Raw genomic sequence first — 27,342 nt, 5'->3', positions numbered from 1 at the left:
TGAATAAAATTTTTAAAATTTGATAGTCTTTTAAAAATTAAAGAATTTATTAATTTATTTTCCAAATGATTTTTTTAAACATTAAAAAATGTAAAAACTATTTTTGGAAAATATAATATAGTCATAAGATTTATTTTACACGTGTTCAGTTATTGTGTAGACACTTTTTAAATCTTCTTAACAGTTCTTCAGTCATCATTGTATCTTAATGGATGTATTTTGAGTTCTTAGACTGATCCTTAGCCTCTAAATCAACTTTTATAAAATATTCATAAAAAGTTTTATTTTCTTACATTCTAATATCATCTTAAAATCTAATATCATTCTTAGTTCACACATCATTCACACACAGTCTCAAAGATCACATTTTAGGGCAGCACATCATTCAGTATTTCTCGTGCATTCTTTGATAGATTATCGGGGAACTGAATATCAAAACTGATAATTAAGTCACCGCGTTTTGTTGGCTCTTTAGGGAACGGTAGACCACGTCCTTGTAATCTCTTAATTGAATTTGGTTTAATGACTTCATTGCTAATATTTAGTGGAACTGTTTCACCAGTTAAGGTTGGCACCCGAAGTTGCCAACTTCCAGCACAACAAAGAGCTTGTTTGAGGGTGATTTTCGTTGCGTATTTAATGTCACTGCCTTCTCTTTTGAAATGCCCGTGTGGCTTATCACGTATAATAAAAACAATGTCTGCTGGAACTTTTCCAGGAATCTGGTCACCTTCTTTAGGAAATGTGATCTTTGTGCCTGCTTTCCATCCTGGTTTAATATTAATTTGTAGGATTTTTTCCTCTTTTCTAGCTGACCCATCTGGCTGCACGACCATCTTTGATATTTTCATTTTTTTACTACATCCAGTATTGATGTCTTCCAGTGAAACGAACAAGTCATGCTCAACAGGTGGATCAACTTTCATTTTCTTTGCTTGCGGTGTTCCTTGCATATTAAAAGATTGAGATCTGAATGCACCACCATGTCGACCACCCATTTGTGCAAAGATGTCGTCTCCGTCATGACCGAAATCCATTCCACCAAATCCACCTCGATCATCACCAAAGAATATTGAGAATGGATCATTTGTGCCGAAAAATTGAGCAAATGTTGCACGTGGATCGCCATGGAATTGATATGTGAATCCTGGTCCGGCACCTGCACCACCTGGACCTGCACCTGAATCACCTTTCAATCCTTCCTCACCATATTGATCATAAATGTCGCGTTTCTTTTTGTCGGAGAGGATTTCGTAGGCTTCGGCAACTTCTTTAAATTTCTCTTCAGCACCTGGTGACTTGTTCTTATCTGGATGATATTTTAGTGCTAATTTGCGGTATGCCTTCTTGATTTCATCATCTGACGAACCTTTGGCGACTCCAAGGATTTTGTAAAAGTCTTTACCCATTTTTATTTGATTTTTGTCTTAATAATTTGTTGCGACTTCAAGTGATGACCTCGATTGCTATAACTGTCCCAATCAAATTGACGTCGAGCAACCAACCCACTTGTATTGTTATCTCAAAAGATCCTAAAAATAGAGATGAGATGGGAAAATAATTTTTTTTGGTTCAGTATTAAAAGATTTTCTGTACGGTGATTAAACTCATTTTGATAGATGAGTCAGGAACTAATTTTTTGGTAGTGATTTTTTGCATTTAAATAAAAATTTAAATAAGTTAAAGAATTACTAATAATGTAAAATATCAAATTATACTAGGAATTTATGATAAATGCCGTTTTTTTTTTGCTGCGAAGTATTTTTATATATATAACAGATAATATATCAGACTTGAATAATTTTCGAATTTTCGATTTTTTAAAAAAATTAAAAGATTTTCAAGAAAAAGGAATTTTGAAAATAACAGAAATTTTTGGTGATATTAAAACCTGAGATACTTGTAATACCTATTTTTTTTTTTTTTTGTAATTTTCCAAAATATTAGCAAAAATAAACAAACCAAAAATTATTTTTTTCTGTTGTCATAAACACGCGCTGACAAGAAATTTCGCATACACATGCGAAGATATAATGTGATTCAATTCATTTTAAATATTAGTAAAGGTGATTTTTTATGAGAAAGAATATTCGCGAATGTTAATCAGATCAGGATTTTTAAATACGATGAATCATGTGAAAATGAGAGGTGGAAGTTGAAAAGAAATATTTAAGGTTTTATGGATAATTTTAAAAATTTAAACACAAATTTTTGCTTTGAAATTTGAAATTATTTATAAAATCAAGCATCAACAATTATTTATTTATAATAGTTCTATAGTATCATAAACACAATCGTTTTCGCTCCATAACGTTTTTATATGGCTCAAGTTCGCTTTTAATGTCTAGAGAAGACTGAGGAATGTTCAAAGAAAACAGTTATTTCACAACGATTTCAATCATGTAATATTAAATGTAATAAGATTGAACATAATGAATGTATGTATTGATTAATTGATGAGTAGTTTTATATTAAAAATATTTCAAAATTAGAAAAGGTTTTGTATAAAAAAACAGACTTGATACCACATATGAATTGGCAATGTCTAAAAAGTTGAAACAATTACTTAGTTGTTTGAAACTCATAAAATTGATTAGCATCCAACGATATTCTACAAAGGAATTTTGAATCCAGGAAAATACAAAAGTTAAGATGGAATATGAAACTTGAATATTATGAATTCAATATTTGAATTTTCATGATCACATTCCAAAATTCAAGTCTAACATTCCATTTTCAACCTAAATCTACTCATTTTCTGAACCCAATTACAGTACATTCATATTCCAACCTGACTAATCCACATAAAGTTTTGCCATGTATCATTCTAGCTCAGAATTTTTTTCTATTTTTCATGCAGAAAAGCTCACATTGATTTTATAAACAAATCAATACTACGATTTTTTTGCGTTCAACGCTTTTCTTATACTCTTTGGTCTAACTATGCTGACACGTGCCAGCATTTTGCCGTTTTCTATTATATACATATATATATTTTTTTTTCATTTTTTCTCTCTGTGTCTGCTTTTGATGATGTAAAACTTTCGTTCTCGATCATTCGAATTATTATGAGAGACTTTTTTTTAGCTTTATTGTTTATTATGTGATGCAGTCATTAGGAATATTGCAAAAATTATTGTATTATAAAAAGTGCAGATTCTTGAGGATTTTGAAGGAAATTATGATAATTTTTTGGAATTTGATACTTTGTTAATGTTTTATACTCGAGTAAATTTAGAAATTTTGTAAAACATCAAACACTATAGTTGAAATGATATAAATATCCGAAAAGAGCATTTGAGATATTAAGAATTGGCAAACGGAATTCTGCGATAGAAGAATTAAAAATATTTTAAAATCGTAGCATTTGTAACTTTTGTATTAAAATATTGAATTTTAAATTTTTTAAGATTTTTTTACAAAAAATTATGTAGTTTCGCAATTTATCAATACAAATAATATCTTAAACATAAATTAATTAACATTGTAGGTTTTTGTTAAATGAAAATTCAAATAGTACTTAACTTTTAAATATTGCGATAAACAAAAAAATCATTAAGGCAAAATAAGAAGATTCTAGGAAATTTAAAAATATCTATCTCATTGATAAAAATGAAGAAACGATAAATTTTATTGAAGAGGTGGAATCAGATTATGTTGAAACTTGATACAAGGTAATTTACTGTATTATTGTAATTATTCAGGGAGTTCTAAAATGAGAATAATTCAAATCCTAATGGAACCTAAATGATATTAAGACTTAATTCTTTTTTGATGTGATTGTTGAACCTTCTTCATTACCAATCCACACTAATTTAAAGACAATACTAAAAATTAAAGCTTTAGTTGTATTCAATCATCGAACAATAATCAGCTTTAATAAAAATCTATCTGGAAAAATCTTATTATATCCTGAACCCATCAATACAACATTTAATATAACAAGACACAGCAAGAAAATTAAAAAAATTTCTTGAATTCTTTCTTTTTATAATCCATTCCCGCGTTCACTAGTCACATGGCAATTTACAATTTTATCATCAATTATGAAACTTATGCTAATCAAATGTCATGAATAATTCAAAATTTTGTACAAAAATGTATTTGCATCCACCTGGCATGCAGCACAAGAATCATCAAAATTTATCGTAGAAATTATTTTTAGTAACTCGTAAAAAATTTCTACTGGATTATTCTGGTTAATCTTTTGTTCTGATATGAACTTGACATTTTTTTCCTTTATAATTTTAGAATTTAATTTTAAATCATAGGCATTAAAATTTGTTACTATAACTAAACATTCTGTGCCTACGTGAGATTTCATCAAATCACCACCAAAAAATTTTTTCTGACGCGTTTACTAAAAACTAAATCACTGAATTTTTCAACATTAAATTCACAATTTTCTTACCTTTTTGACTAAATTTAAATTCTCAAAATTAATTCCGGTTATTAAATTTGGTAATTATCTGATAGTTTTCTCACAAAATAATTTTCTTTAAATTTTTTTTCCAACAATTTTTTATGTCTTTCACTTCAGATAAAATCTCTTTTTGAAATGACTCGCTCACGCTTACAGTGTTTTGCTTATATATAAACACCGAATGTTCGAGAATGGGCAGACAGAGGTTCTAGTACAACAACAATATTGTGAGAGTTGATTTTGTATGAAAATCGCAATATCTCTGTCGACCCTACTCGCTACGTGAGCAATAAAGGCGGAAAGAACGAGAAGAATCTAGGCTGATTGGGAGAATAATCTAGTACAATTGAGAGGATTATGAGAATTTCTTTCTCAATTTTAAATTATTTTTAGCAGTTTGTGAAGTTGAAAAAAAAATTTAGCTTTGATGTCAGATGTTGGTGCAACGTGACTGATTATTAGACATTTAATAAACTGCAAAATAATGAATCTAGAATGATCATTGCTTTATGATGACAATATACTTGCATTGTTAGAACCATTGATCAATAGACCGAGAAAATAGCATTTTACATCTGACAATTCTTGTTGCCCAAATTAGATTTTGTTTTACAAGTTTGTAGCCTAGAGAGAACCTTGGATACAAAAACCTAAAATGACGTGTTTGTGGACTAAAATAAAAATATAAGTCGTTTATATTAAAGTCATATTATTTACATGATAGTCTGCTGTCAAATCCATCATAACCTTAACCTAGGTCAATATTCTTCAAAAAACAATATACCTTAAATTTTTAATAAAAGAAAGCATTCAGAAAAAATTAAAAATTTGAATGACACATAGCACTGTCAATATTTTTGCAATAATGATTGTATTTATTTTTGAAATTTTTAAGATTTTACTATTGAGTCTGACTAAAATAATTATAAAATCAAAAATTTTGCAGGTCACATTAATTTATAATAAGTACTTTTTTCAATGGAATATTTTGAAGTAAATTGGCATAAACAACCTTTGAAGTTTATCAATAAAAGTCAGCAAAATTAAAAATAAATATTTAAAGTTCATTGTCTGATGATATCATAAAGTAATGTTTGGTTATAACTAGATTAATGATTAAATGTGGATCAAATTTAATTAAGTGGATTTTATATTTTTATAAAGTAAGCATTTTATCGCAATCTACAATATTGCTTACAGGTGGATAAAATTCAATCAAATGTTAATTCTTTGTAATTTACGCTAAATAGATTATAATTTTATATAAAAATAAAATAAAAAGCAAAGTTTATTGATAGTTTAACAAGTGACGATTCGCAATATTTTCTGTTTAGGCTTGGATCTACAATTAAAAGTAGGATTCATACTTTCCAGTCTCGAGCTCATGACATATTCATATTAACACAATTCATGCTATGCATATTACATAAATAAAATGGATTATCTATCATCTATTACTATAACATTCTCGAAGTATTTTCAATCTTCATACCAAAACCTTAAAATTCTGGTAATCTTTTTTTTTTCAAAATTATTGAGCGTGAGAGTTTATTTCACAAAAAAATCCTCTCTTTAGTTTATATGTAAACAATAACAAACTTTTCTCTGCATCTTTTGATCGAAAAAATTGTGAAAGTTCTTCAATTAATTTATTTAAATTTTAGATTTTAAAAATCGATTGCATTTTATCTTTAAGATTGATAAGACAGGTGTCAAGACAACTAACAAAGTCTCTAAAATTAAAATAAAAGAATTATTTGGTATAAGTAATTTAACATTTGTTGACTTTTGATTTTTTGATTTTATTTGCGGTGATTTCAAAATTTTGATAAAGATAAGATATAACTAGATTTATTGAAGTAATTTGAGTCTCAAATGTGTGAAAAGTGACGATTTACATTAATTTTCTACTAGCTTAATAGCATATCTGCCATTTTCATTCAAAAAATTTAATTACTAAATTCGCAATTTTCTAAAATTCATAAATCAAACTTTATCAGTATTTTCCATTTAAATATTTTAATCAATAGAAACTAATCATTTTATCAATATACAGCATTACAAGACACTAAAAATCATAATGGAAATCTGTCGACTCTGCAACATAACTAAACCACAAAGAGATTTAACAAATATCGATGACAGTACAAGAGAAATACCCAAAAAGCTTCGAGAAACATTCAACGTTGAGCTCATCATAAGTCAAAATAAATCATACAACTTTTGTTGTCGTACTTGTGTCAAAAAATTAGACACATCTTATGAATTTTATCATCAAATTGTGGAAAATCAAAAGAAATTTGAGGCTTTCAACTTCGATCCATTGGTTACGATTGTTAAGTCAGAAGTCGAAGAAATTATTGATGAAGATTATGGTGACTATGATGAGACATATGATGATGGTGATGATGGTGATGAGGATTATTGTGCAGAAGATGATGGTGGCACGACGGTATGTTTTGAAATTAGGATCAGTTTTGAATCCTTAATTAGAAATTAGATCCCACAATTTTTATTTAACCTGAATCGACATTGAGATCTAATTGAAGTGATTATTGTAATTTTTAAAATTGGTTTCATTTGGTTTGCAGTCTAATTTAACGAAAGCTGAGCCGTCTACACCTGAAAATCAAGAATTGCTCAAAATTTCAAAAGGTATGATCGAATATGAAATCTACATGAGATGTGACATCTAAGAAGTCAAAATTATTTTTCGCAAAATTAATATGAATTTTAGTTCTAGATTGGCAATGCCGATTTAGGTCTAGTTGTATATTTAGAAATGGAAACAACAATTCAAAATTTATTTCTTTTCTCTGAATTTTCAGCGGTAAAGTCATCATATAAGTATCCGAAAAAGAGGAAATATGACTGTATAGATGGTAATAATAATTGTTTTATTAGAAGTAATTTGAAAAATTGGGATGAAGTGTTAATTTTTATCTAAGTGAACGTTTTTTTGAGTTTAAATCTCAACATTTTTTTTGAATCCCTTTAATTTAGCTTTGAAATACTACAACAGCTGACACAAATAATACAATTCTTAATTTTTATCAGGTCAATCAACAGATTTCATCAAAAGCATTCATTTTACCGCCAACGAAATCGACGACTGCACAATAGTTGAAGATGGACAGATCAAATTCCTTCAAAAGCGTCACTTTAATACTCAAGGAAAAACTCCTTACCTTAGATACCTTTGCGATAAGCTCAGAGATGCTTCGTCAACAAAATCAATATTTAAAGTTAGTGAAGGTTTTAAAGCATCAGGAAAAAAGAATAAAGTTTGTTATGTATTTTGTGATCACCGACGAAAAATGCCAGTCAGTTTTGTCGCATTTGATCATCAATTTGGCAGTCCATTGACAATGAAATGGAAAGTTGACTGTGCATTATGCGCTGGACTTAACACGACTGAAAAGAAAGAAACAAAAGAAAATCTGGAACCACGACGTGTAATTTCGTATGAACCGGCTGCAACTGATAATCTTGAATTTAAAAAAGCTATGAAAATCCTTGCGGGAAGTCTGAATACAGTTTTGCTAGGAATTGAACATAAATGTTTATCAAATTTGAATCCAATGGAAGTTTTGTTTAATAATATTGCAGAATTTGGAATTATTGCAAATTCTGCTATTGTTGATACTATTTTTGCTCTACAAAAAACAAGAGCTTAAATGTAATAATAAAGAAATCAAAAATTAAAAAAAAAAAATCTTTGTTATTTATATACAATTAGGGTAATTAATGAATTCTGGGCAACGTTGCCACTAGATTACCTAATGATTGGAATGTGGATAGAACAAACCTGAAAAAGTATCAAGTAATATGCTAAATAATAATTTAAGAATTGCATTATTTTTGTTTTTAGTTTATAATAATGTGACACACCCGTGACAATTCTATATATTTTGAATTTTGCTGGTCCTTAAGATGTATTAAGTATTCAATTATTCAGTCAAATCTACTAGATTTAACGGAATCATTGCTATAAATTTGGCAATAATTGAGAACTCAAAAATCCAAATATACGAAAATATCAAATTCCTTACCAAACTTTCTCTTTTCTAATGAAATCTCAATGGAAGAAAAAAACTTTAAAAAAAATTATTTTCACAATATTAAAAATTAACCCTTTTTGATAAAGTGATTTTAATAAAACTTTATTTTTTAGTTTATTATTTTTGTTTTCAATATTAAATTCAAAGCATTTTCTTTTCATTGTTGCTCTTAGCCAAATACGAATAATGCTGAAATTAACTTCAAGAGAATTAGGCTGTTACTATCTTCTTCATCATTACCGGAATTGTTGTTTCCAACTGTTTCAGCAATGGTTTCATCACGAGGTGCTGGTGCTGCCAATACCAAAGATATGAGCATAATACAAAAGACCAAAATCTATAAAAAAAATATATATGTTTTAATATGAAATAATACTTGATTGCCAATATCTTTTAATTCTTAATTTACTTATTTTGGCTCAGGACCACGATTTGAAATTTTATTTTAAAATGGAAAGAATAATAACTTTACTTCAATTTTATGCAGTTCTTTTTAAATGAGTTTATTCTACATTAAAATACCTTCATACATATTTAAATTGAAAATTAAAGTTTTAAAATCTCATTTAAAACCCTAATTTTCATAAAAAAATTTGATTAACGATAAAAATTACAAAAATGGAAAATTTTGTCATAAAATTTCAGAAAAGTTTAAAGTATAATTTGTCTTGACTGAAAATTGAAATTTGTGACCTAGTGGCTAAAAATTACGTACGTAAAACGTAAAAGGTGATTTTAAAAAATTAATTTAAGTAATCTTCATCTGTACAAAACAATTTGATATGAACTAACAGTAGGCTTCCTTATTGTCAATCATTAATCACTCAAATAGTTTTCATAAAACGAATCATCTAAAGTACTTATTATAAATATGATAACTTTAAAATAAGCATGACACTGCTCCTGAATCGAGCGTAGAAATTTATCCAGAATAAGATAGAATTATTTTAAAAACACGACAATATGAAGAACAATTACACTTTAATTTTAATTCAAAACTTACTAAAGCTTTCATTTTCTCTTATAGAACTTCTTTAACGGAATATAAATTCTAACTGTCTCTGATTGAAGAAGTGTTTGGGTTTATATATGAATTCAGCAAGAATAAATTTAAATTTAAAACGATTTTTAAATTAATTAGTGGTACTAGGGGGAAAATTACTTGGTATAAAAATGGTTGGTTTTTCTTGAAAAAAATCTATTCCCTTTTAATTTTTAACTGGTGCGACCCCACCACCCCCTCCTCATCCTTTTCAGCCCCCCAATCCTAACCATTTCCCAAAAAAGTAACCTCCGGGATGTTGATATTATAGGAGAACTAGGAATCATAGTTGATATGCACTGCCAGCGAACAATAACAACGAACGAAGGAATAATTTTTTTTCAATCAGACGTGGTTACTTTCCCCTGAGTTAAACAAAGCTTTTATATTTGCCAACTATAATGATTTATCCAACATTTATCATAAAACCAGAAAACATTCTTCTTACTAGATTCTACAATAGAATTAAAAACGTCATCTTAGCTGTCACAAAAAATTTATTTTAATTTTTTTTATTCTTTGAAATATCCAGAGTGTGGCTTTCTCAAAAACGAACGTTAAATTTTCTCAAAAAAAATTTTTTTTTTGTAATATTCAAATTTTTATTTTAAAATAAGTTGAGTTCTAATTGATCGAATTTCTCGAAAATCGAATGTCGTAAAACTCGAATTTGAGACGTCCACACTCTGGAAATATCATTTGACTTTTGTTAGAACAACCATAGATCTAATAATTGGAAATATACTATAGATTATGGAAAGTTGCTTATAATTCAGTTGAAAAATATTTTTTAATCTAGCTCCAGGCCGGCTTGACTCTGCCTTGTCGTCGGATTCGATATCAATCAGCACCAAGCTGGAGTCACATTGTACTGATGGCAAATTTTGAATTAATTTATTAACTTGTGCTTTCCGGGCTATATTTTTTCTAATTTCAGTTTAAAAAATTAATCTAAATCTGTTAATTATTCAGTACTTTTTCTGTCAAATATAAATAGTAAACTAACTAAAAACATCAAAATGCAAAAGTTTTAAATACAAATGTGTAAAATGTAATTTGGCAGTTTAAAATTTATTAAAAAATGAATTGAAATAAAATAGAAATTTTATTATTTTAATAATATAATTTAGATCATAGACTTTTTGAGATTTGTTTGTTATTATATAAATCCTAATAGAAGCCCGACTAATCGTTAAATTAAAATAAAGGCCACTGTAACATCCATAAACAAGAATAGTTATAAATGTTAAAAATAGTCATCAATACACCATAAATTTCAATTATTGTTCTAATTTTATCAGGATTTTTTTCATTTGGACTCTTTTTAGACTTTTAGAGCCTGGACTCCCAAAGACCTGTCAGTTATGGTTGGATTAATAAAAACATGATATGTTTGAAATGTTATCAACGAAATAGGCAGGCATCCAAGGCAGTCACAACAACTCGGTTTGTGTGATTTGTGACACACAAATTTTGGCTAGGTACGTTGCATTGATAAACTCTGGGCCATGCAGCGTGCATAGTAGGGGAAAGCAAAACGTCAGCATGATTCCTGTCGTAATTCAAGCTTCTTAATCTCCTGAAAAAATTTTAATCTCAATTTTTTTTGTAAATACGAAACATTTTTCATTGCTTTTTTCATCTCACACTGGTGTGAAGTGAAAAATTTTTTATTCTTTGAAATATCCAGAGTGTGGCTTTCTCAAAAACGAACGTTAAATTTTCTCAAAAAAAATTTTTTTTTTGTAATATTCAAATTTTTATTTTAAAATAAGTTGAGTTCTAATTGATCGAATTTCTCGAAAATCGAATGTCGTAAAACTCGAATTTGAGACGTCCACACTCTGGAAATATCATTGCCATGCAGCGTGCATAGTAGGGAAAGCAAAACGTCAGCATGATTCCTGTCGTAATTCAAGCTTCTTAATCTCCTGAAAAAATTTTAATCTCAATTTTTTTTGTAAATACGAAACATTTTTCATTGCTTTTTTCATCTCACACTGGTGTGAAGTGAAAATTTTTCACTCATTTGTGAATAAAGTATTCAATAATAGGACAAGTTCAATGAAATTACTAAAATTTCAATATTTGAGCTGCTTCATTGATAATTTGGACCTTGGGTATACTGTGGAACAAAAAAGGTTGCTCCCACCACTGATTTAGCCGGAACTAATTCTAAACAATTTTTCCTCAAACGGTAAATCCCCATTAAAAATTCCCACAAAATTCACGAAAATGAATTGCTTTAAAATTATTAATGGCATTTCTATGCATTTTTTTAATAAACCACAAGGAGTGGCACAGTTCCTTGTTCCTCAATTTGTTAGAATAAAAAAAAACTTGGAGGAGAAGTTGATATTTCAACATTAGACATTAAAAGTCACTGTCTCTCGAGTTTAAGAGAGTTCTCTAAAATTTGAATCACTATTATTATGTAATTGTTAGGAGCGCTAAAAGGATAATTGCTGAAATGAGGTTTTAGTTTTGACTAAGATAAGTTGAATTATTAGTACATCGTGTGTCTGAAAAAAGATGATCAAATCATCCTCTAATAAATTTTTGACTGTCTTTCAACAAATGTACACAATTTTTATTATGATAAATCTTAAAATTCTTCGTTTTACCAATAAATCGCAATGATAATCTATAATATATCACTCTTTGATTATTTCCTGACCATAACTTACTCATCATGCAGTTCAAAAGTCTCATCAATCTTTTTGAGATTAATCTTATGATCATTTAGGTGGCGATCTGCTGTATAAATGACGGCACGCTGCTGTACATTTTATTTACAAGCCAGCAGTAAGACCCATTTTCACATACAGCTGTCTAACATTTAAAAGGATGATGAATTCAGGTCACTTCCTGACCCACAAAACGAGATCCAGTAGAATACAAGTCACTTCCATACTCATAAAACGAGATCCAGTAGGAACCAGGTCACTTCCAGATAGTGCTTTTTTCACTAATTTGGCTCTAAACGTCTAAATTTTACAATGATAGTCAATGTTTATATATCAAAAGTTACACCATGAAAATGGCTAAATTTTGGAATAACTTACTATACAATGATAACATACGATGGTCAAAATAGAAGCCAAAGACTTGCAAAGATATTTGGCGATTGGTACACGATTTTGTACCCATGTGTAATGATGGATTTGAAACATTAAAATTAAATGTATTTTTTAAACGCGCGATTAATCAAGCAATATAATAGAATAGATAGAACATCTGAAATAAATTTTTATACGTTATTATCTTTAAAAAAAAGTTGTTTTAAACATCAGGAAAAAAATTTTTGTATTAACTTGAGCAAATAAATCAAAACATTAAATTTTGTGGTCTACTCGAATAAACATGAAACCCGATAAAGTCATTCTCAGACTCCCTATATACAAAAAGTTTAAAGCAGCGTTATCATATAGAAAAATAAAATAAATAAAGCAGGAGAGGGGTTTATTTAATGTTAAAGCAATTTAATTTACAGTATTCAAAAATCACATTTTAATTTTTGAAAAGCAATTTTTGCAAAACTTTATTATTATTTTTTTTTTTTTCAATTTTGTTCTTCATTTTCTCTTTCACCCCAAAAACAACCCTAATGAGAAAATTTTTATAAAATACTTTTCCGCTGAATTCTGAATAATTTTTCTCCGGGCTTTTACCTCTGCAAGTTTAAATATGTCATTAATAAACCAGGAAATATTCTTCGGCTGCGAATAAAAACTGTTTAACTAGACATCTAAGAGAGGTTTTAAAAGATCAGTTCCATTATAATTAATGATTTTTTAATCTGAGTACATTATTTTGATTTTAAAGTTTTGATTACAAATTTAACGTCTTTTATTTTTATTCTTTTTATTTTGTTTAGAGTTAATAAGAATTTTTTTAAAACCTGGTCCCGCGGATGATTTTTGGGACTCGGGACGGGACATCATATCCGGTCCCGGTATCAAGAAAGCATACTTTGAAGGCTTCCAAAAGTAGCTTTATCAAAAAAGTGGTTCGGATCCCATTATAAACAGGAGATCTAAATTTTAAGCAAAAGATTCGGCGAATCCGCACTCGTTAAACTTCCAATAGTCAAGAAACTCAAATAACGCTATAAATCCAATGGCCTGAACAGCCAATGTTTTCCAAGAAAAATGAATTTCTCCGCTCAAATGCACTGTTATGAAAATTGCTTTAAAAATTTCAGTGGCCATAAAAATTAGAACGATCAGAACTTAATGATGAGCAAAACGAAAAATTTCCGTTGCATTTGGTCAGAAATTACTCATTGACGAACCAAATTTACTAAAAAGTTTAACGATTTACATTATTTAGTAATTACTAGGATATTCTATCAAATTTAGGGTGATCAGAAAACTTTCGCAAAATATCCGTGCTATAGAGGTTCGTTTAAGTCTTAATAATAAAATTTCCTAAACGTTGATCAAGGTGTAAACACAAAAGCTACCATGATACAAATCGGTCGGTCGATTGTTGCAGAACACATTTTCAAAAAAAATTCCAACAATTCCTTGGGTGAGTTATTCTCATGAGAGCTCTCTTTCTCTCTAGTTTTTTCTCTCGATTTTTTATTTTTTCGTGAATGTAAACAGAGAAACTTTCAAGACAAATAGAATTAAATTTATATTCATAAAAAAGGAAATTTTCTGCATAAATATAGTTTTTTTATATTTAATGTTATATTGACTTATTGATATATAGCAAACAATTACAGCATATTACTTTGACGTCTATGAAACGTTATTAGTGTGCTGAATTTTACATTTTTAAGAAAAGGTTTGTTTATAGAAATCTTTTATATTACTGAAAAGTCAATAATAGATTAGAAACTTTAGAATAGTTTAATATTTTCAAAGATTTTATTTATGTATTAATATAGCATTTTGTTAAATTTTTTTCAGTGATTTTTAATTTAAAAAACCAATTATCATAATGGACACCTGTAGACTATGCAACACATCCAGAAACCTCAATGATTTATTAAAAATTGAGAATGAAAGCCTAAAAATCGAAAAGAAATTGCGAGAAATGTTCAATATTGAATTAACATCTTGTTCTTATACGGCAAACAATTTTTGTTGCCGAAATTGCTTCAAAAAGTTAAACAATTCACATTCATTTTATCTTGAAATTATTGAAAATCAAAAGAAATTTGAGGCTGTTAGCTTTGAATTTAATACAGTTGATGTTAAAGTTGAAAATTTTGGCGACAAAAATTTAAATATTTGTGAAGACATAAAGGTTGAAAAGGAAGAAAATATCGAAGAAGATTTTGGAAACTCTTATGATGTTGGAACTTTTAATGATGAGTCAAATGATTTAATGGAAGACAATGATGATGAGCACGAAACGGTGAGTTTTATGTACATTCAAAGCCCTTAAAGAAGTAAACTATAATTTTATATTACATTTGATTCTTATCATCAAAGACCATTGATAATTGTGAAAATTTTTTAACATAAATTAAGCTTACTATTGACTATAATTGATATTGATAGAAAAATCATGATTTTTAATATGTTTAATTAAAGTGAATCTGTGAAGATCTAATATGAAAAATTTTGTTATAGTTTGAATTGTTGGTTGCTGATCAGAATAGAAATGATAACTCATTGAAAATATATTCAGGTAAGCATCATTATATTCAGGTTCAAGTATGCAATCATGTCATATAAAGAGTATGAAAGTACTTAATAGTACGGGCGATGTGATCTTAAAGCAGGAACCGTTATTTATAGTTTCAATTACTCTATAATTTGATTGAACGGCACCTTTTCTAAATTTTTAGGTATAAAAAGCTTGGAATAATGAATCAAAAATGACTAAGAATCCTATTATCTCAAAAAGAGATTTATTTGCCCAAAAAAGTCGGCTTCCTTTCTGCTAATTAGTTTGTATGTTTAAATATGTTGCCACAGATCATGCTCTTTTTTCTTATGACAAAAAACTATTTAAAACTGGTTAATCGTTAATTTTATACATTTTCAGCCGGACAATTGATTAAGAATGATCTGAACTGTCTGTATGATGAATATGAAGCAACTCAAGTTAATACAGCACTGTGCGAAATGGGATTTGAATGCCTTAAGCATTTATTTAAAGGTATGTTATAATTCCAAATGTAACAACTGGGATAACTGGGGAAATAAAATTCATATTTTAATGTAAATATTTTTCATCTTGATTAAATTTGAAAAATTTCAAATGTTTTCCATATTTTCTTGTATATTTTAGAAGAAAAAGTGGATTTTGATGTTTTTAAATCTCTAAATCAAACCGATATGAATGAAATTTTAAGGAATTATCCAGTTGGAATCAGAAAAAAGATATTTCAAAGCTACGAAATTTGGCAAAATAAATACTTAGCTGAGGATGACAATACTGCATCTAGAAAAATATTTCAAAAAGATTCAGCGTCAAGAGATTCTCAAATCGTACAGCAATCATCAAAGGATGGAGTAAGTTATAAATTTAAAGATTACAATAAATTGAATTATATTCTATAATTTCAGTTTGAGGCTTTGAGAATTGCATACATCCTTAACTCCACAGAAGCTGGAATTTCATTCAAAAAACATTTCAATGGACAATCTAGTCTCTTAAAAAAGGAAAAGAGGAAGCTTGTAGAAATTATTGTCAACTACTTTATCACACGAAAAACAAAATTAACAAAGTCAGATTTTAAAAGATTGGCAGATGAAATTCGACAATTATTTCCACAAGAACTTAGTGAGACATACTTTTGCGACGATATCAAGCCATCCGGAATGTTGTATTCAAAATATCACAATTCATTGAGAACATTTAGGAAGAATGATCAAATGGAATGCATGACAAAAAAGCGAAAATTTGAACAGGAAATGTCAAATGATGATGAAAAAGAAGAAGTGACTTTTAGTTCAGAAGAAATTTACTCTGATGAGTATGTTAGGACCAATCCAAATGGAAAGTTTGACAAGTTAAATATTCATTGGAAAATCAGTTCAAAATGCAGAAAACATAAAATTATAGGAATGGAATCAAATTTATCGAAGATATTGAGTGAATATATGGCATATACTAGGGCTGATGGATATATGCTGGTAAAATGATTTTGAATTTTGTTGTATTTTCTTCCTTAATTATTAGGCACAGTGTGCTTGCTAAGTCACCAATACGTCGCCGTATTAATGGAATGGCGCGAGGATAAATCCATAAAGAAATTTAAAAGATAAATTAAAGTGTCACCCAAGTAAAAATTTTTTTTTTAATTTCCAGCTAAACTCCGACTTCCAACATTGCCAATCAACTAACAATTTTAAAGAAAAATGGCAATCGATGGCACCAATGTTACTCGATATTTTATTAGCAAATATTTCGAACCAATTCGTAAAATCCAAGCTGATTCAATACAAAGACTTATCAGAGACTGCAAAAATTGTAGCATTACTTCTTGGGCTGCATGTTTTTCTTTACGAAAGTGGAAAATGGAGGCCGTCAATATTGGAATCATTTAAATTTATGGTATTAATCGTGAAAAATGAAAGCACTCAAGAATCTGAAATGAATGAGTGGAAGAAAAAGCTAAAAGACTCAAATTATAATTTCCTTCCAACAATCATTGCTTATGGAGAAAATTTTGAGAATTTTAAAAACAAATTTTTAGTTTGTTTTAATGAACACTTTTATCAATTTAACAATATTTTTAAGGCACTCGAAGTTTTATTGAACATGTTTGTGTATTTTAATCTTACTTTACCTCCGCCAAATAGAAACGTTTTTAAGTTCTTGATGGCAAAAATTTATGATAATTCGGAGGATCTTAATGCTAGTGTTAAAACACTATTAAATTATTTTTTACAGTAAGTTGAATTATTATTACGCTCAATGATCAGTTTCTTCAGGACTGGAACGGTGCAGTATGAGAAATATATACTAAAATTAAAATTCAATTCGAAACTGATTTGTACATGCACCACAATATTTATCTTAAGACAAAATAAAGCAAAAGCATCCTCAATATTATTTAAATATTTTTTTATTAGAATCAAATTTATCACAAATTTCTGTGGAATGCCTTAATCAAGCATTCTTAAACATGCTGTTTTAATTGATCAATTTGTAAATGGAATGTCACTTCCGCTTGTCTAGCCAGATCATTTGCTAAATTCATTTCCACTTCTTCTGGATCTGGCAAACCTAACTTTAATCGAATTTGTTCTCTTTCCATCTCCTTTTCTTTTAATTTTAATTCACGTTGCTTATTTTCGAGGAGTTTTTCTCTGCGCGTTTCACGATCCAAAACTACAGCCATCGCAGGCCTGTCATTCGCAGTAAATGTTGCCAAGTTTTCTGAAACTTCTAGTAAATGGATATTTCCGCTTTTTGTTCCAACTGCAACCAATTTGCCCTCTTTATGAGGTGCACAGTATGTTAGGGCTGCATCTGATATCTTTATTAATAAATGAAAAAAAAAATTATGATTGATAAAAACATGGAATCAATTTAAAGACTTCTAGTATTCAAATGAGTCACGAGAGAACATAAATGAGCAAAAACTAGTTAATGTCAAATAATTGTCATGTCAATGTCTAGCTTAAATGTACTTTTATCATTATAACTTGGAATCCAATAATTTGTTTTGGGACTTTTCGACACCGATTGAAATCCGATATAGCAATTAAAGCACTTTACCTTAGTTGACAACACAGGTCTATCACTTCGATGTGTCACATCCCACGCATCAAATACTCCATCAACACGACATAAATAAAAGCTGGCACATCTAACAGAGTTCCAACATCCATAACTCAATTCAGAATTATATTCCTTTGTCCAAAATATTGGATTATCCTTCAACTCTTCGCACCAAATTTTTGCTTGCCAATCACCTACAAATAATATCATTGTCATTGATTTTATAGCAAGAATATGACTATTGAATAGTTCTAATAATTACCAACACTTAAAAAGAATTTTAGAAATGACGGATTTCGTTGTGCTGCGGCAACTGCTCCCTTATAACATTGAACTCTTGAATATATTCTATCAGATGGTGTTTTAAATCGTTTATTGCATATATAAACAACACCATGATCAGTGCCTACCATGTCTGATGAAAAAAAAATCAATCATTAGATTTTGCATTTTACCAAATATATGCTAGATATAAAGTTCAATTTCAAAATTCTTGATTGATTTCAAATTAATACTCAGATAAATTTTTAAGTCTTAATTTGTGTGATTGAATCCGAAGACTCTCAAAGCTATAAAGGAATAATTTACATTTATTGGGAATTGTGCTTTCATACTCCAAAACAGATACGCCGAATGCCTTTTCTTCCGTTTTAACAACACCTTGCAGCTCCTCGGGACACAATAATAAAACATCAATCGGTTTATCCAAATATCTTAAATCCCACCAGAATATTTCACCTGATGATGCACCAGAAAAGAATTCCATGTTAGATTTTGAGCAATAAAATGTTACAGCATTGACTTGATCCTTGTGAGAATTTTCACGATGCGATATTACTGATGGAAATTTACTGCTGGATCTTATGTCAAATAAAGCAATTTGTCCGGTTATCATTCCAGTCACAAGACTTGTTATCTCTTTTGGATTATATTCGAAGCATTGCGACTGTGAATGAGCATCAAGTGTTCGAACGGGAGCTTTTGGATACTCGATATCCCATATGTGTAATGTATTTTCCTCGCCAAGTAAATAATGATAATATGATTGTTCTCCACTATGTGCTGATGTGAAATGTGTACCATCTTCGGGATTCCAAATGACTTTCTTAACCATTCGTGGAGTTTTATCGCGAAACATATTCAATGTTTTTGACGAGTATTCTTCCCTTAAATCGATTTGTTCCATATCCTCAAAATATGTTTCATATAAATTTACTGCGTTATTCTGATAAATTGCATGTTCACATGCTTTTATCAATCCTTTCATTTGAATTACATATTGCTCATCTTTTTCCTGCTTCTTACGATACCGCGATGTCTGTTCATCATCAAGTCTATTTATATCGCGTGGCCATCCACCTTCAACATGATTAATTCCTGTCGATCTAAGTGTTGGATTATCAGTTGTAACATAAATTCCACAAATTTGTGTACAATTTTGAATTCCAGTGTCAAATAGTCCACTACGATCCTTTTTTTTGGGCTGTGGTGGAGGCTTTGCATTCTCTAATGTCACAATCAGTTCATCAAAATTCTGAAGTTTTTCTCTCAAACGTCTCATCATCATGATGGTCTAAATGATTTACCTTTGCGTAGGTCAAGGATACAGAAAAGTAGTATGCGTCAATCAGCTGATTGTTTGAGAAAATCAATTTTTTTACTATACACGTAAAATTAACTCTTACAAAATAAAACTTCTTTATTACTTTCTGACATGAACAAGAGGATAAAAGAAAGTTTTACTATTGAACTCAACGAAAGCGTCAATGAAAATGAATAAAAGTGCAATGAATTACAGTGAAAAATGTGCAAAAGTTTGATCAATGCACTTCAGAGCATAGTTATTTATAAGTCATGACCAAAGAAAATTGAAAAAATATTCTTGTGATTGTGTGCACAGCAAAGCACTCATAAACAATAAATTTGTTGCATGCTACGTTATTTTTTCAATTCATAAAATCATTATGAAGTTTTCGCTATACAAAATAACTTAAAGTTCATCATTTATATGTGATAACAAATGTTTTAAAATATGATGATCTGAGCGAGTCAATTTTGTTTCAACGCGGTTAACATCGGTTATCAATTTTACTTTGTTAATAAGCTTTCGTTTGATATATATTATTATTATTTACCACGTGTAGTTAAATTACGTTCTTGAAGCTCTAAAAAAATGAATAACTTTTAGTGCTTAAACTAAAAAATAATTTTTGTTATTAAAAAAATTCATAAATAGGCGTTTAAAGATTCATTTGAAAGCTATGATCTAAACTTTGTACAGAAATTCGTAAAAATCGAGAACACTTCGGAATTTGTCAAAGCAAACAGGCCGAAAATTAAAAAAATTTGTAAGTAACTCTAACTAAAATTTTCGAAACATTACCTGATATATTTTTCCCAACAAAGCCTCAAAATGTCCCGATTTTTCAACAAGTTGAAATCTCCATGCAAATATTGGAATTTTTGACAAATTTTGAATATTTTCGTTTGGAAGCTCTGGGTTCAAGCCCAGGACTGAAAATATTTTTTTCGGAATTTCCATTATTTTCTATACTTTTTTGCAAGTTTTTATCGTAAATTAACTAGTTCTTTGAATATTAAGACTCAAAGCACCTCAAAAGAGTATTCAATATTGCCAAACTTAGAAGTGTCCCGATTTTTTGCGAAAATCCTTTGGCCACCCTATTATTATCTCGTTTTTTTACCTAGTTTTTCTTAATTTGTTTTTTTGTCTGTCTGTCTGTCTTGATCAGATATTGCGTTTGAATTCCGACTACTTCTACTGATCCAATGGAGCCAAAATTTTTTATGGATGTGTATTCTCGATGAAAATACAATATTTAAGCATTTGTGAATCACAAAATTATTATTATAGCTTAGTTATACTATATAACAAATTTACGTATTACGTTTTAAATTTTAGAAAATAAAATATTAATATTAAGCATAATAAATGCTATTTACCATACAAAAAAACTGTACTCTACAAACTTGCAAAAAAATATTTTATAAAACCAAAATGTAAATCTTATAACATATTTAATTTCAAATTATTTCCAGATACCAAACAAATATTCTAAAAAGACAACATCCAAGAAAAAAAAGGGAAACCAAAAATCGAAAAAATGCAACAAAAACAATACAAAATGCAAAAAGACAGCAAAAGCTTCAAAATCCCAAAAAGCATCAATTAAACAGGAAGAAAGCACTCAATCGGCACCAAAAGAAGATTATCTTGATCTAATATATAGAAATGAAAATGATTGCAAATTTTCCGACAATTTTCTTCAACTTAGCATTCATCCTACTGAAATGATGAGGAATGGTCGTTTAGTTCCAGAAACTGAATTAAAATACTCCGCACTAAGATGGACAAATTATAATTGGAAATGCACAGAAAATGAAAGCGAATGTAAGGAAACATTTGAAAATATCATTGAGTTGAATTCACATCTAAAGTCAGTTCACAAATCACGATATAAGAACTTTTGCAACCAATGTGGAATAATCAGCTCAAATTATCCTAGCTTTGTAACTCATACAATCAAATATCACAACACAAATGCTAGATTCAGCTGTATAATCTGCTCTACAATATTTTGGAACTTAAATGATTTATTTAAACACTATAAAACTGATCATTCTCATAGAATCCTGATGTGTCTTTACTGTGGCTTACATTTCAATACATTTTCAGTCCTGAAGACTCATCTGATTCAAAATCATCATCATGATGATAATCGGGATGTCCTCTTTTGTGACATCTGTAATTTAAGTACAAAAACAAAGCAAAATATGATCGCACACATGAAAAGTCACACAACATCAACAAGATTGATTTGTGATCAATGTGGAGCAATTTTTAATAGGCGTGCAGTTCTTGAGTCACATGTGAATCATATCCATAAGGATAAAGATGTTGTTGCAAAATGTCATTGCGGTAAATCATTCAAAAACTTTGAAAGACTTAGAAAGCATACAAAAATCGTCCATCAAAAACACATGACTCCTCATAATTTTGAATGTACATTTTGCAGCAAAAAATTCAGAACAAATTATCAACTCAAATGTCATCTTTATTCTCATGATCAAAACTCATCCCGATATCAATGCCCTCATTGTGACAAGGCATTCAGATACTCAAGTGGATTTCAGTATCATGTCCGATCAGCTCATACAATGGAAAAGCCCTATGGATGTCCAAAATGTGATTTGACGTTCTTTGACTATGCAAATGCAACAAAGCATGTTAAAGGAGTTCATGGTGGGGATTTCAAGCCTGTTAGAGTTTCATAAGTGGTAATTTTTGCCGCAATATGAGGATTAAGATCATTTAACAGGACATTAAAGATTTTTTGGAGATTCCTTAAAATTTGAGACTGATAACATTCAAGTCTGAAGACAAAGATCAAGAACTGTACATTGAGCAGAGTCCAGGGACTGAGTTTATTCATCATGATACAATATCCTTCAAATTTTCAAACAATTCTTTAAATTTAATAATGAAAAATAAACAAATTTTCTCAAATTTTTTCACATTTATTATTCAACTGTTGATTTTCACCAACAAAATAAAAATTGACTTAAAATAATAAACATTTATATATATTTTTTTGACAATTTTAAAAATACAAAAATGTGCACTTAATTTTTTTTTACGAAATTCTATCTGCATAAATCTTTTATTTTGAGGCAAACTTATAAACATAAAATTCTTATATTCTCTACTAAATCTTCACTCTGTTAATGAGAAATGTTTGTGGTATATGAAAGATCACTTCCAACTGCTTTCATTAATCCAATCCTTTCGTATTATTTTGAACTTGTCCTGAATGCTTCACTGTGTAGATAAAGTAAGCCAAAACTTCCTTCTCTTTAACTGGAATTGTCATAAAATGTTTTGAAATTATGTCAGCAAGTTGTGCCTTATTGAGACCTGGACGTGTGCTGACTTTATAGTACTTTTTATATCTTCTTAATGTTTGCACTTGAAGAGAATAAAAGTCAACTTCTGGTGACTCAGAATCACTTCCAGAATCCGAATCTCGACTGATTGTCGTTCGCTGATGCCTCTTCATTGACCTTGCACTTTGGATCTTTGACTTGTGATAGTCACAAATAAATTGACTTCGTGCAAGTGCATCAAGTGAAAGTTTCATTTTCCGCTGGCTAATTCCTTTCTGAATGCGTTTTGAAAACGATGCATTTCCTGCTATACGATTACACTTTACACCGTCGTCAATCAGACAACAAACTTCATTTTCCATCTTTTCATTATCATCACTCGAGTCAATTCCGTTCATTTTTTGATAAAATTACAGTCTTTTTGTTAATTTTCAGAGATTTTTAAAGTTTTTAAAATTTTTGCTTCGATTGTTTACTGTTTTATTAGATCTAAGAAAAAATAATTGGATGAAAACAGCTGAAGGGGGATGAAGTTGATAAAAAAATTTTGAGGTCGACTATCGAAACTTTTTTTTAGCATCTTTTCATGCGGCTTGTTAAATATTTGAAAGTTTTTTAGAAAAGAAAAAAAGTTTTTGAGAATTGTTGATAATTTTTGGGGATTTTGAAAATGATTTTAGAAGGAATTAAGGAAGATTGAGGAAAATAATTGGCTATATTTTAAAATCAACTAATCGTTTGGCAATAAAAACCATTTAAATACAGGAAAATTCATAAATACAGAAAATGAACAATCGACAAGTAAGTTATTACTATGCAAAATATTTATGATAAATTTTCAGGTTCATATCAGTCTAGTAACCCAAAAGTTTGCACAATTTCCCAAAATGTTATAACTCAATATTTAAAAAACTTAAAATTAATTCTCAAATTTTCAGTCCCGATTGCCATATAATGAGCGAGCATTTTCACCTCAACGAATGATGAATTCATCATCAAATATAAATCAACAAAGTGATCCATTTGACGATCCATCAAGTAGAATTCAGCAGGCAATCTACCAACTACAAAACGAGTTAGGTAGAAACAATAATTTTACAATTGATCAGCGCAATCAGAGCGATTTTGAAAGTGGGTGGTATAGAAATGAGAGGAATAATGAACGGAATGATTTGGGTCTGCAAAATAGACAATGTGGATACTCGGGATATGGTGAGTTGTACATAATGATTATCGAAATATGAAAAGTTGTGCTGTCTATTAACATGTTATAATATTCATCATAATTCAATTATAATATTCATTTCAGATGCCATAAGCAATCAAAACAACTCAAATACAGCATGCAACTCTCAGCTATCAAATTTCACCAGTAATTTGACATCCATTAGATCTTCTGAAGATATGATGCGTTTTAATCTTGATTCAAGAAGTCAGATATCAAACTTCACATTAGACCGTCAATCGGACACAAATTATAGATTATCTGACCAACAGAGATCTGATTATGGATCATCAAGTCAACAAAGATCAACCAGCCGTTCTTACAATTCAGCTTGGGAAAGTGGACAAAATGCATTTGATGAACGACTGTCAAGTAGAAATGAAAGGATTCGAGATGAAAGAAGAAGAGAACAGGATGTAAAAAGTTCTTCACAAAAATCAAGGGAAGATTCTTTCAGTTCAAGAGGTGCATCCAGAGATTTAAATAGCTTAAAAGAGAAGCCAAGAAGTTCAGGACGTGAATCAAAGCCAGCATCAAGCTCAACAAATGAACAAAGAGCAAAAATTGAAAAATTTCCAGATATTGGTGAACCAAAAATCAAACCTAAATTTGAAGACTTGTTTGATTTAGTGAGGAAAGAAGATAATGGAACTAGTATATATTCATGTAAAATTTGCAAAATAAACTGCCTGCCAGACAAAAATGTTCCGACTCATTTAGCTGGGAAGAAGCATAAATATTTCTTAAAACTGTTCGAAGACTCATTACCTGGCAAGACAAAGTATCAGAAGGAGAAGTATTTGAGGGGTAAGTTGTGATCTGTAATTCAAAGTTGCTTCTTTCTTTTCAAGTAGGATTTTATATATTTAAATATATAATTTGATAAAATAGATTTCATGATTTTAAATACAATTTTCCTAATATTTACAGAAGTAGTAAACGAAAAAAACTACAACCATAAACCAATGTTTGAGCTTATTATCTCATCAATTACACAGCCTTTAGTCGCGTTAGAATACGTTGTTGAGGTATTAGATTCAAAAGCAAGAGAGCAGCTTTACTTCTGTGTACTATGCGATAAGCGATGTGATCCAAGAACTATTGAAAAGCATCTTGTATCACAAACTCATAGGATCAATTATTTGGTAAGATTAACTAATTCAATAAATAGTGAGCCAAAATCCTTAAAAACTGATCCTTGAGACTATTTAATAGGAAGTCTTAGAACCAAAAGAATCTTCAATTTCAAACTGATTTTGAACTTTCTTCTTAGTAAAAATCGTAGTCAACCAGTTAATCAAATAACTTTTTTCATATTCAACAGTCAAAACACTTCGAATCCATCATGACACAACTTCAAGCTTTCCGTAGATTTAACGAAGATTTAGAATTTCGCCAAAAAATCTTAAATACAATTTGCTCACGAATTGAAGTCAAATCCGGTCGATCGTCAGCATTTGTCTATGAAGGTAATGATTTTCATGAAACTAAACCCGACATTTCTGAAAGTATCAACATGAAAAAGCATATAACCATTGATGACATTTCAAATGTTGAAGACTATCTGTTTGAAGGAATCAAATTAAATGATCCGAAATGGGAAAGTGAAAATGAGCCGAAACCACCGCGTGAACCACTTGAATTGCCAGCAAGTGTTAGACGAAAGCGAAAAGTTCCAGAAAATGTCCTCGAAGAATACAAGTCAGCTGTTGATTATGCAAAAAAAGCAATGGAAAATAAATTGAGAGAATATGTAAGAGATCCAGACTCACATCCAAAATATAAGGTTGAATGGGAATTATTTTGGAATAAGAAAATTGATGAAATGTCAAGGCGTGGTGAGGATTCAACAAGCCACAATTTTCATGATGAGTGGTGTGAATTTTTTGTTCGACGGATGCGGGAACTTCATGAAGATGAAGTGAAATGGAAGGTTGATCAAATAAGGAGGAATTTAGGTTTGACAAAAGATGATGTTGGTGAAAAATCAGATAATCTTGAGCCGAAAAGGAGTCGAAATGACAGGGATAGGTCGTTAAGTAACAGAAGAGGAAGATACAACGATAATGACAAAGACAATGACTCGTTTGATGAGGACTTCCGAAAATCAGCTCCAAAGATTCCAAAAGAAGTTCCTTTTACAAAAGAAAAGAAAATTTATAGTAAATTTCTTCATGAAGTTGGAATTGACCAAAACAAACGTCCAAAACCTCAACCAATTTTAATAGAGCGTCGTGAACCTATCGACAGAACAATGCCTAAAAGATCACCACCTAGATCAAATGAACCAACAACTTTAATCACGACTTGCAGACTTCTCACATCACTAGAGACAGAACTGGGTCTTTTAGCTCAAAAAGTTTTAGACCTACTCTCAAAATCGATCGCATTTGAACGCGAACATTCAAAATCATCCGACGAACTTTTATTTGAAAATGAAAATTTAATTTTAATAGAAACTGTAAAGGAAAAAATTATCGGAATGCAAATGGCACATTTAATTACACAAAATAAGACAAAAGCTGTTGAAAAGGCAGTCAATGAAATTATAAAACTCATCGGACAGCATGAAGTCATGATTAACATTAAGAAGACGTTAAAGGAAATGGGAAAGGATGAAGCTGCACCTGAAGAGATTGAAATGTTAAAAGCAATGTTTATGAAGAAGAAGAATGATAAGAATATTGGGGATAAAAAAGAAGATAGTTTAGATGCAGGGAGAAGACAAAGGCGGAGGAGTAGGGGTGATCGAAAGGAAGATGGAAAGGCAGACGCAACCAGAATAAAATAAAGAAGAATTTTGAATGATCTAAAAAAATTAAGATTAAATAAAAAGTAATAATAAAATCAGAAATTTTTGAGTATTAATTTAGATTTTTATTTAAGTTTATCTCTTCGTTTTTAGCTCAAAATGCAAGGATTTTCCGTTAGATTTCAAAAAATGATGCAAAATTTTTGCATCATTTTTTGTGTCGACGACAAAAAAAAACTC

At 29.6% G+C, this 27,342-nt stretch overlaps 6 protein-coding genes and 1 long non-coding RNA gene across 14 annotated transcripts; 3 read left to right on the top strand and 4 right to left on the bottom strand.

Moving 5' to 3' along the window:
• Window positions 1–98: 98 nt before the first annotated feature.
• LOC139099449 (dnaJ protein homolog 1-like) lies at window positions 99–4,572 on the bottom strand. Its single transcript, XM_070651907.1, has 2 exons — window positions 4,412–4,572; window positions 99–1,532 (listed from the first exon to the last, which is right to left on the bottom strand). The coding sequence occupies exon 2, from the start codon at window positions 1,407–1,409 to the stop codon at window positions 369–371; it is 1,041 nt and encodes a 346-aa protein (XP_070508008.1). The 5' UTR covers window positions 1,410–1,532; window positions 4,412–4,572; the 3' UTR covers window positions 99–368.
• Window positions 1,596–8,138, top strand: LOC139099446 (uncharacterized). Of its 6 annotated transcripts, none has more exons than XM_070651904.1 (5): window positions 1,596–1,642; window positions 6,480–6,875; window positions 7,015–7,078; window positions 7,252–7,305; window positions 7,481–8,138. In XM_070651904.1, the coding sequence occupies exons 2-5, from the start codon at window positions 6,504–6,506 to the stop codon at window positions 8,098–8,100; spliced, it is 1,110 nt and encodes a 369-aa protein (XP_070508005.1). In that variant the 5' UTR covers window positions 1,596–1,642; window positions 6,480–6,503; the 3' UTR covers window positions 8,101–8,138. The 6 variants fall into 6 exon arrangements, with proteins under 6 accessions (XP_070508005.1, XP_070508006.1, XP_070508001.1 ...); XM_070651905.1 differs by lacking the exon at window positions 1,596–1,642 and adding an exon at window positions 3,550–3,674; XM_070651900.1 differs by lacking the exon at window positions 1,596–1,642 and adding an exon at window positions 6,044–6,183.
• Window positions 8,139–8,570: 432 nt separating this feature from the next.
• LOC139099454 (uncharacterized) lies at window positions 8,571–9,578 on the bottom strand. The gene is made up of 2 exons (XR_011545310.1): window positions 9,488–9,578; window positions 8,571–8,821 (listed from the first exon to the last, which is right to left on the bottom strand). It is a non-coding gene; the product is annotated as an uncharacterized lncRNA (long non-coding RNA).
• A 4,618-nt stretch (window positions 9,579–14,196) lies between these two features.
• On the top strand, window positions 14,197–22,803 carry LOC139099435 (gastrula zinc finger protein XlCGF26.1-like). Of its 3 annotated transcripts, none has more exons than XM_070651884.1 (7): window positions 14,197–14,320; window positions 14,446–14,896; window positions 15,115–15,172; window positions 15,533–15,646; window positions 15,779–16,002; window positions 16,057–16,626; window positions 16,802–18,096. In XM_070651884.1, the coding sequence occupies exons 2-7, from the start codon at window positions 14,477–14,479 to the stop codon at window positions 17,387–17,389; spliced, it is 1,974 nt and encodes a 657-aa protein (XP_070507985.1). In that variant the 5' UTR covers window positions 14,197–14,320; window positions 14,446–14,476; the 3' UTR covers window positions 17,390–18,096. The 3 variants fall into 3 exon arrangements, with proteins under 3 accessions (XP_070507985.1, XP_070507988.1, XP_070507987.1); XM_070651886.1 differs by having other exon boundaries at window positions 14,280–14,320; window positions 14,424–14,896; XM_070651887.1 differs by lacking the exons at window positions 15,115–15,172; window positions 15,533–15,646; window positions 15,779–16,002; window positions 16,057–16,626; window positions 16,802–18,096 and adding an exon at window positions 21,281–22,803.
• Window positions 17,545–19,787, bottom strand: LOC139099455 (dynein intermediate chain 3, ciliary-like). Its single transcript, XM_070651913.1, has 4 exons — window positions 18,809–19,787; window positions 18,483–18,635; window positions 18,218–18,414; window positions 17,545–17,975 (listed from the first exon to the last, which is right to left on the bottom strand). The coding sequence occupies exons 1-4, from the start codon at window positions 19,785–19,787 to the stop codon at window positions 17,616–17,618; spliced, it is 1,689 nt and encodes a 562-aa protein (XP_070508014.1). The 3' UTR covers window positions 17,545–17,615.
• Window positions 22,804–23,013: 210 nt separating the features above from the next.
• Window positions 23,014–23,523, bottom strand: Sap30 (SIN3-associated polypeptide 30). Its single transcript, XM_070651739.1, has one exon. It carries the CDS (start codon window positions 23,521–23,523, stop codon window positions 23,014–23,016), a length of 510 nt encoding a protein of 169 aa, XP_070507840.1.
• Window positions 23,524–23,734: 211 nt separating this feature from the next.
• Window positions 23,735–27,204, top strand: LOC139099434 (uncharacterized protein CG7065-like). Its single transcript, XM_070651883.1, has 5 exons — window positions 23,735–23,926; window positions 24,064–24,337; window positions 24,435–25,157; window positions 25,281–25,495; window positions 25,675–27,204. The coding sequence occupies exons 1-5, from the start codon at window positions 23,912–23,914 to the stop codon at window positions 27,139–27,141; spliced, it is 2,694 nt and encodes an 897-aa protein (XP_070507984.1). The 5' UTR covers window positions 23,735–23,911; the 3' UTR covers window positions 27,142–27,204.
• Window positions 27,205–27,342: the final 138 nt, after the last annotated feature.

Source organism: Chironomus tepperi, unplaced genomic scaffold, assembly GCF_022539635.2.
Source record: "Chironomus tepperi strain 1889 unplaced genomic scaffold, CSIRO-AGI_Ctep_v1 contig_467, whole genome shotgun sequence".
Classification (NCBI taxonomy): Eukaryota; Metazoa; Arthropoda; class Insecta; order Diptera; family Chironomidae; genus Chironomus; species Chironomus tepperi.
Note: the sequence above shows the minus strand (reverse complement) of the source record. Positions and strands in the feature narration are given on the sequence as shown.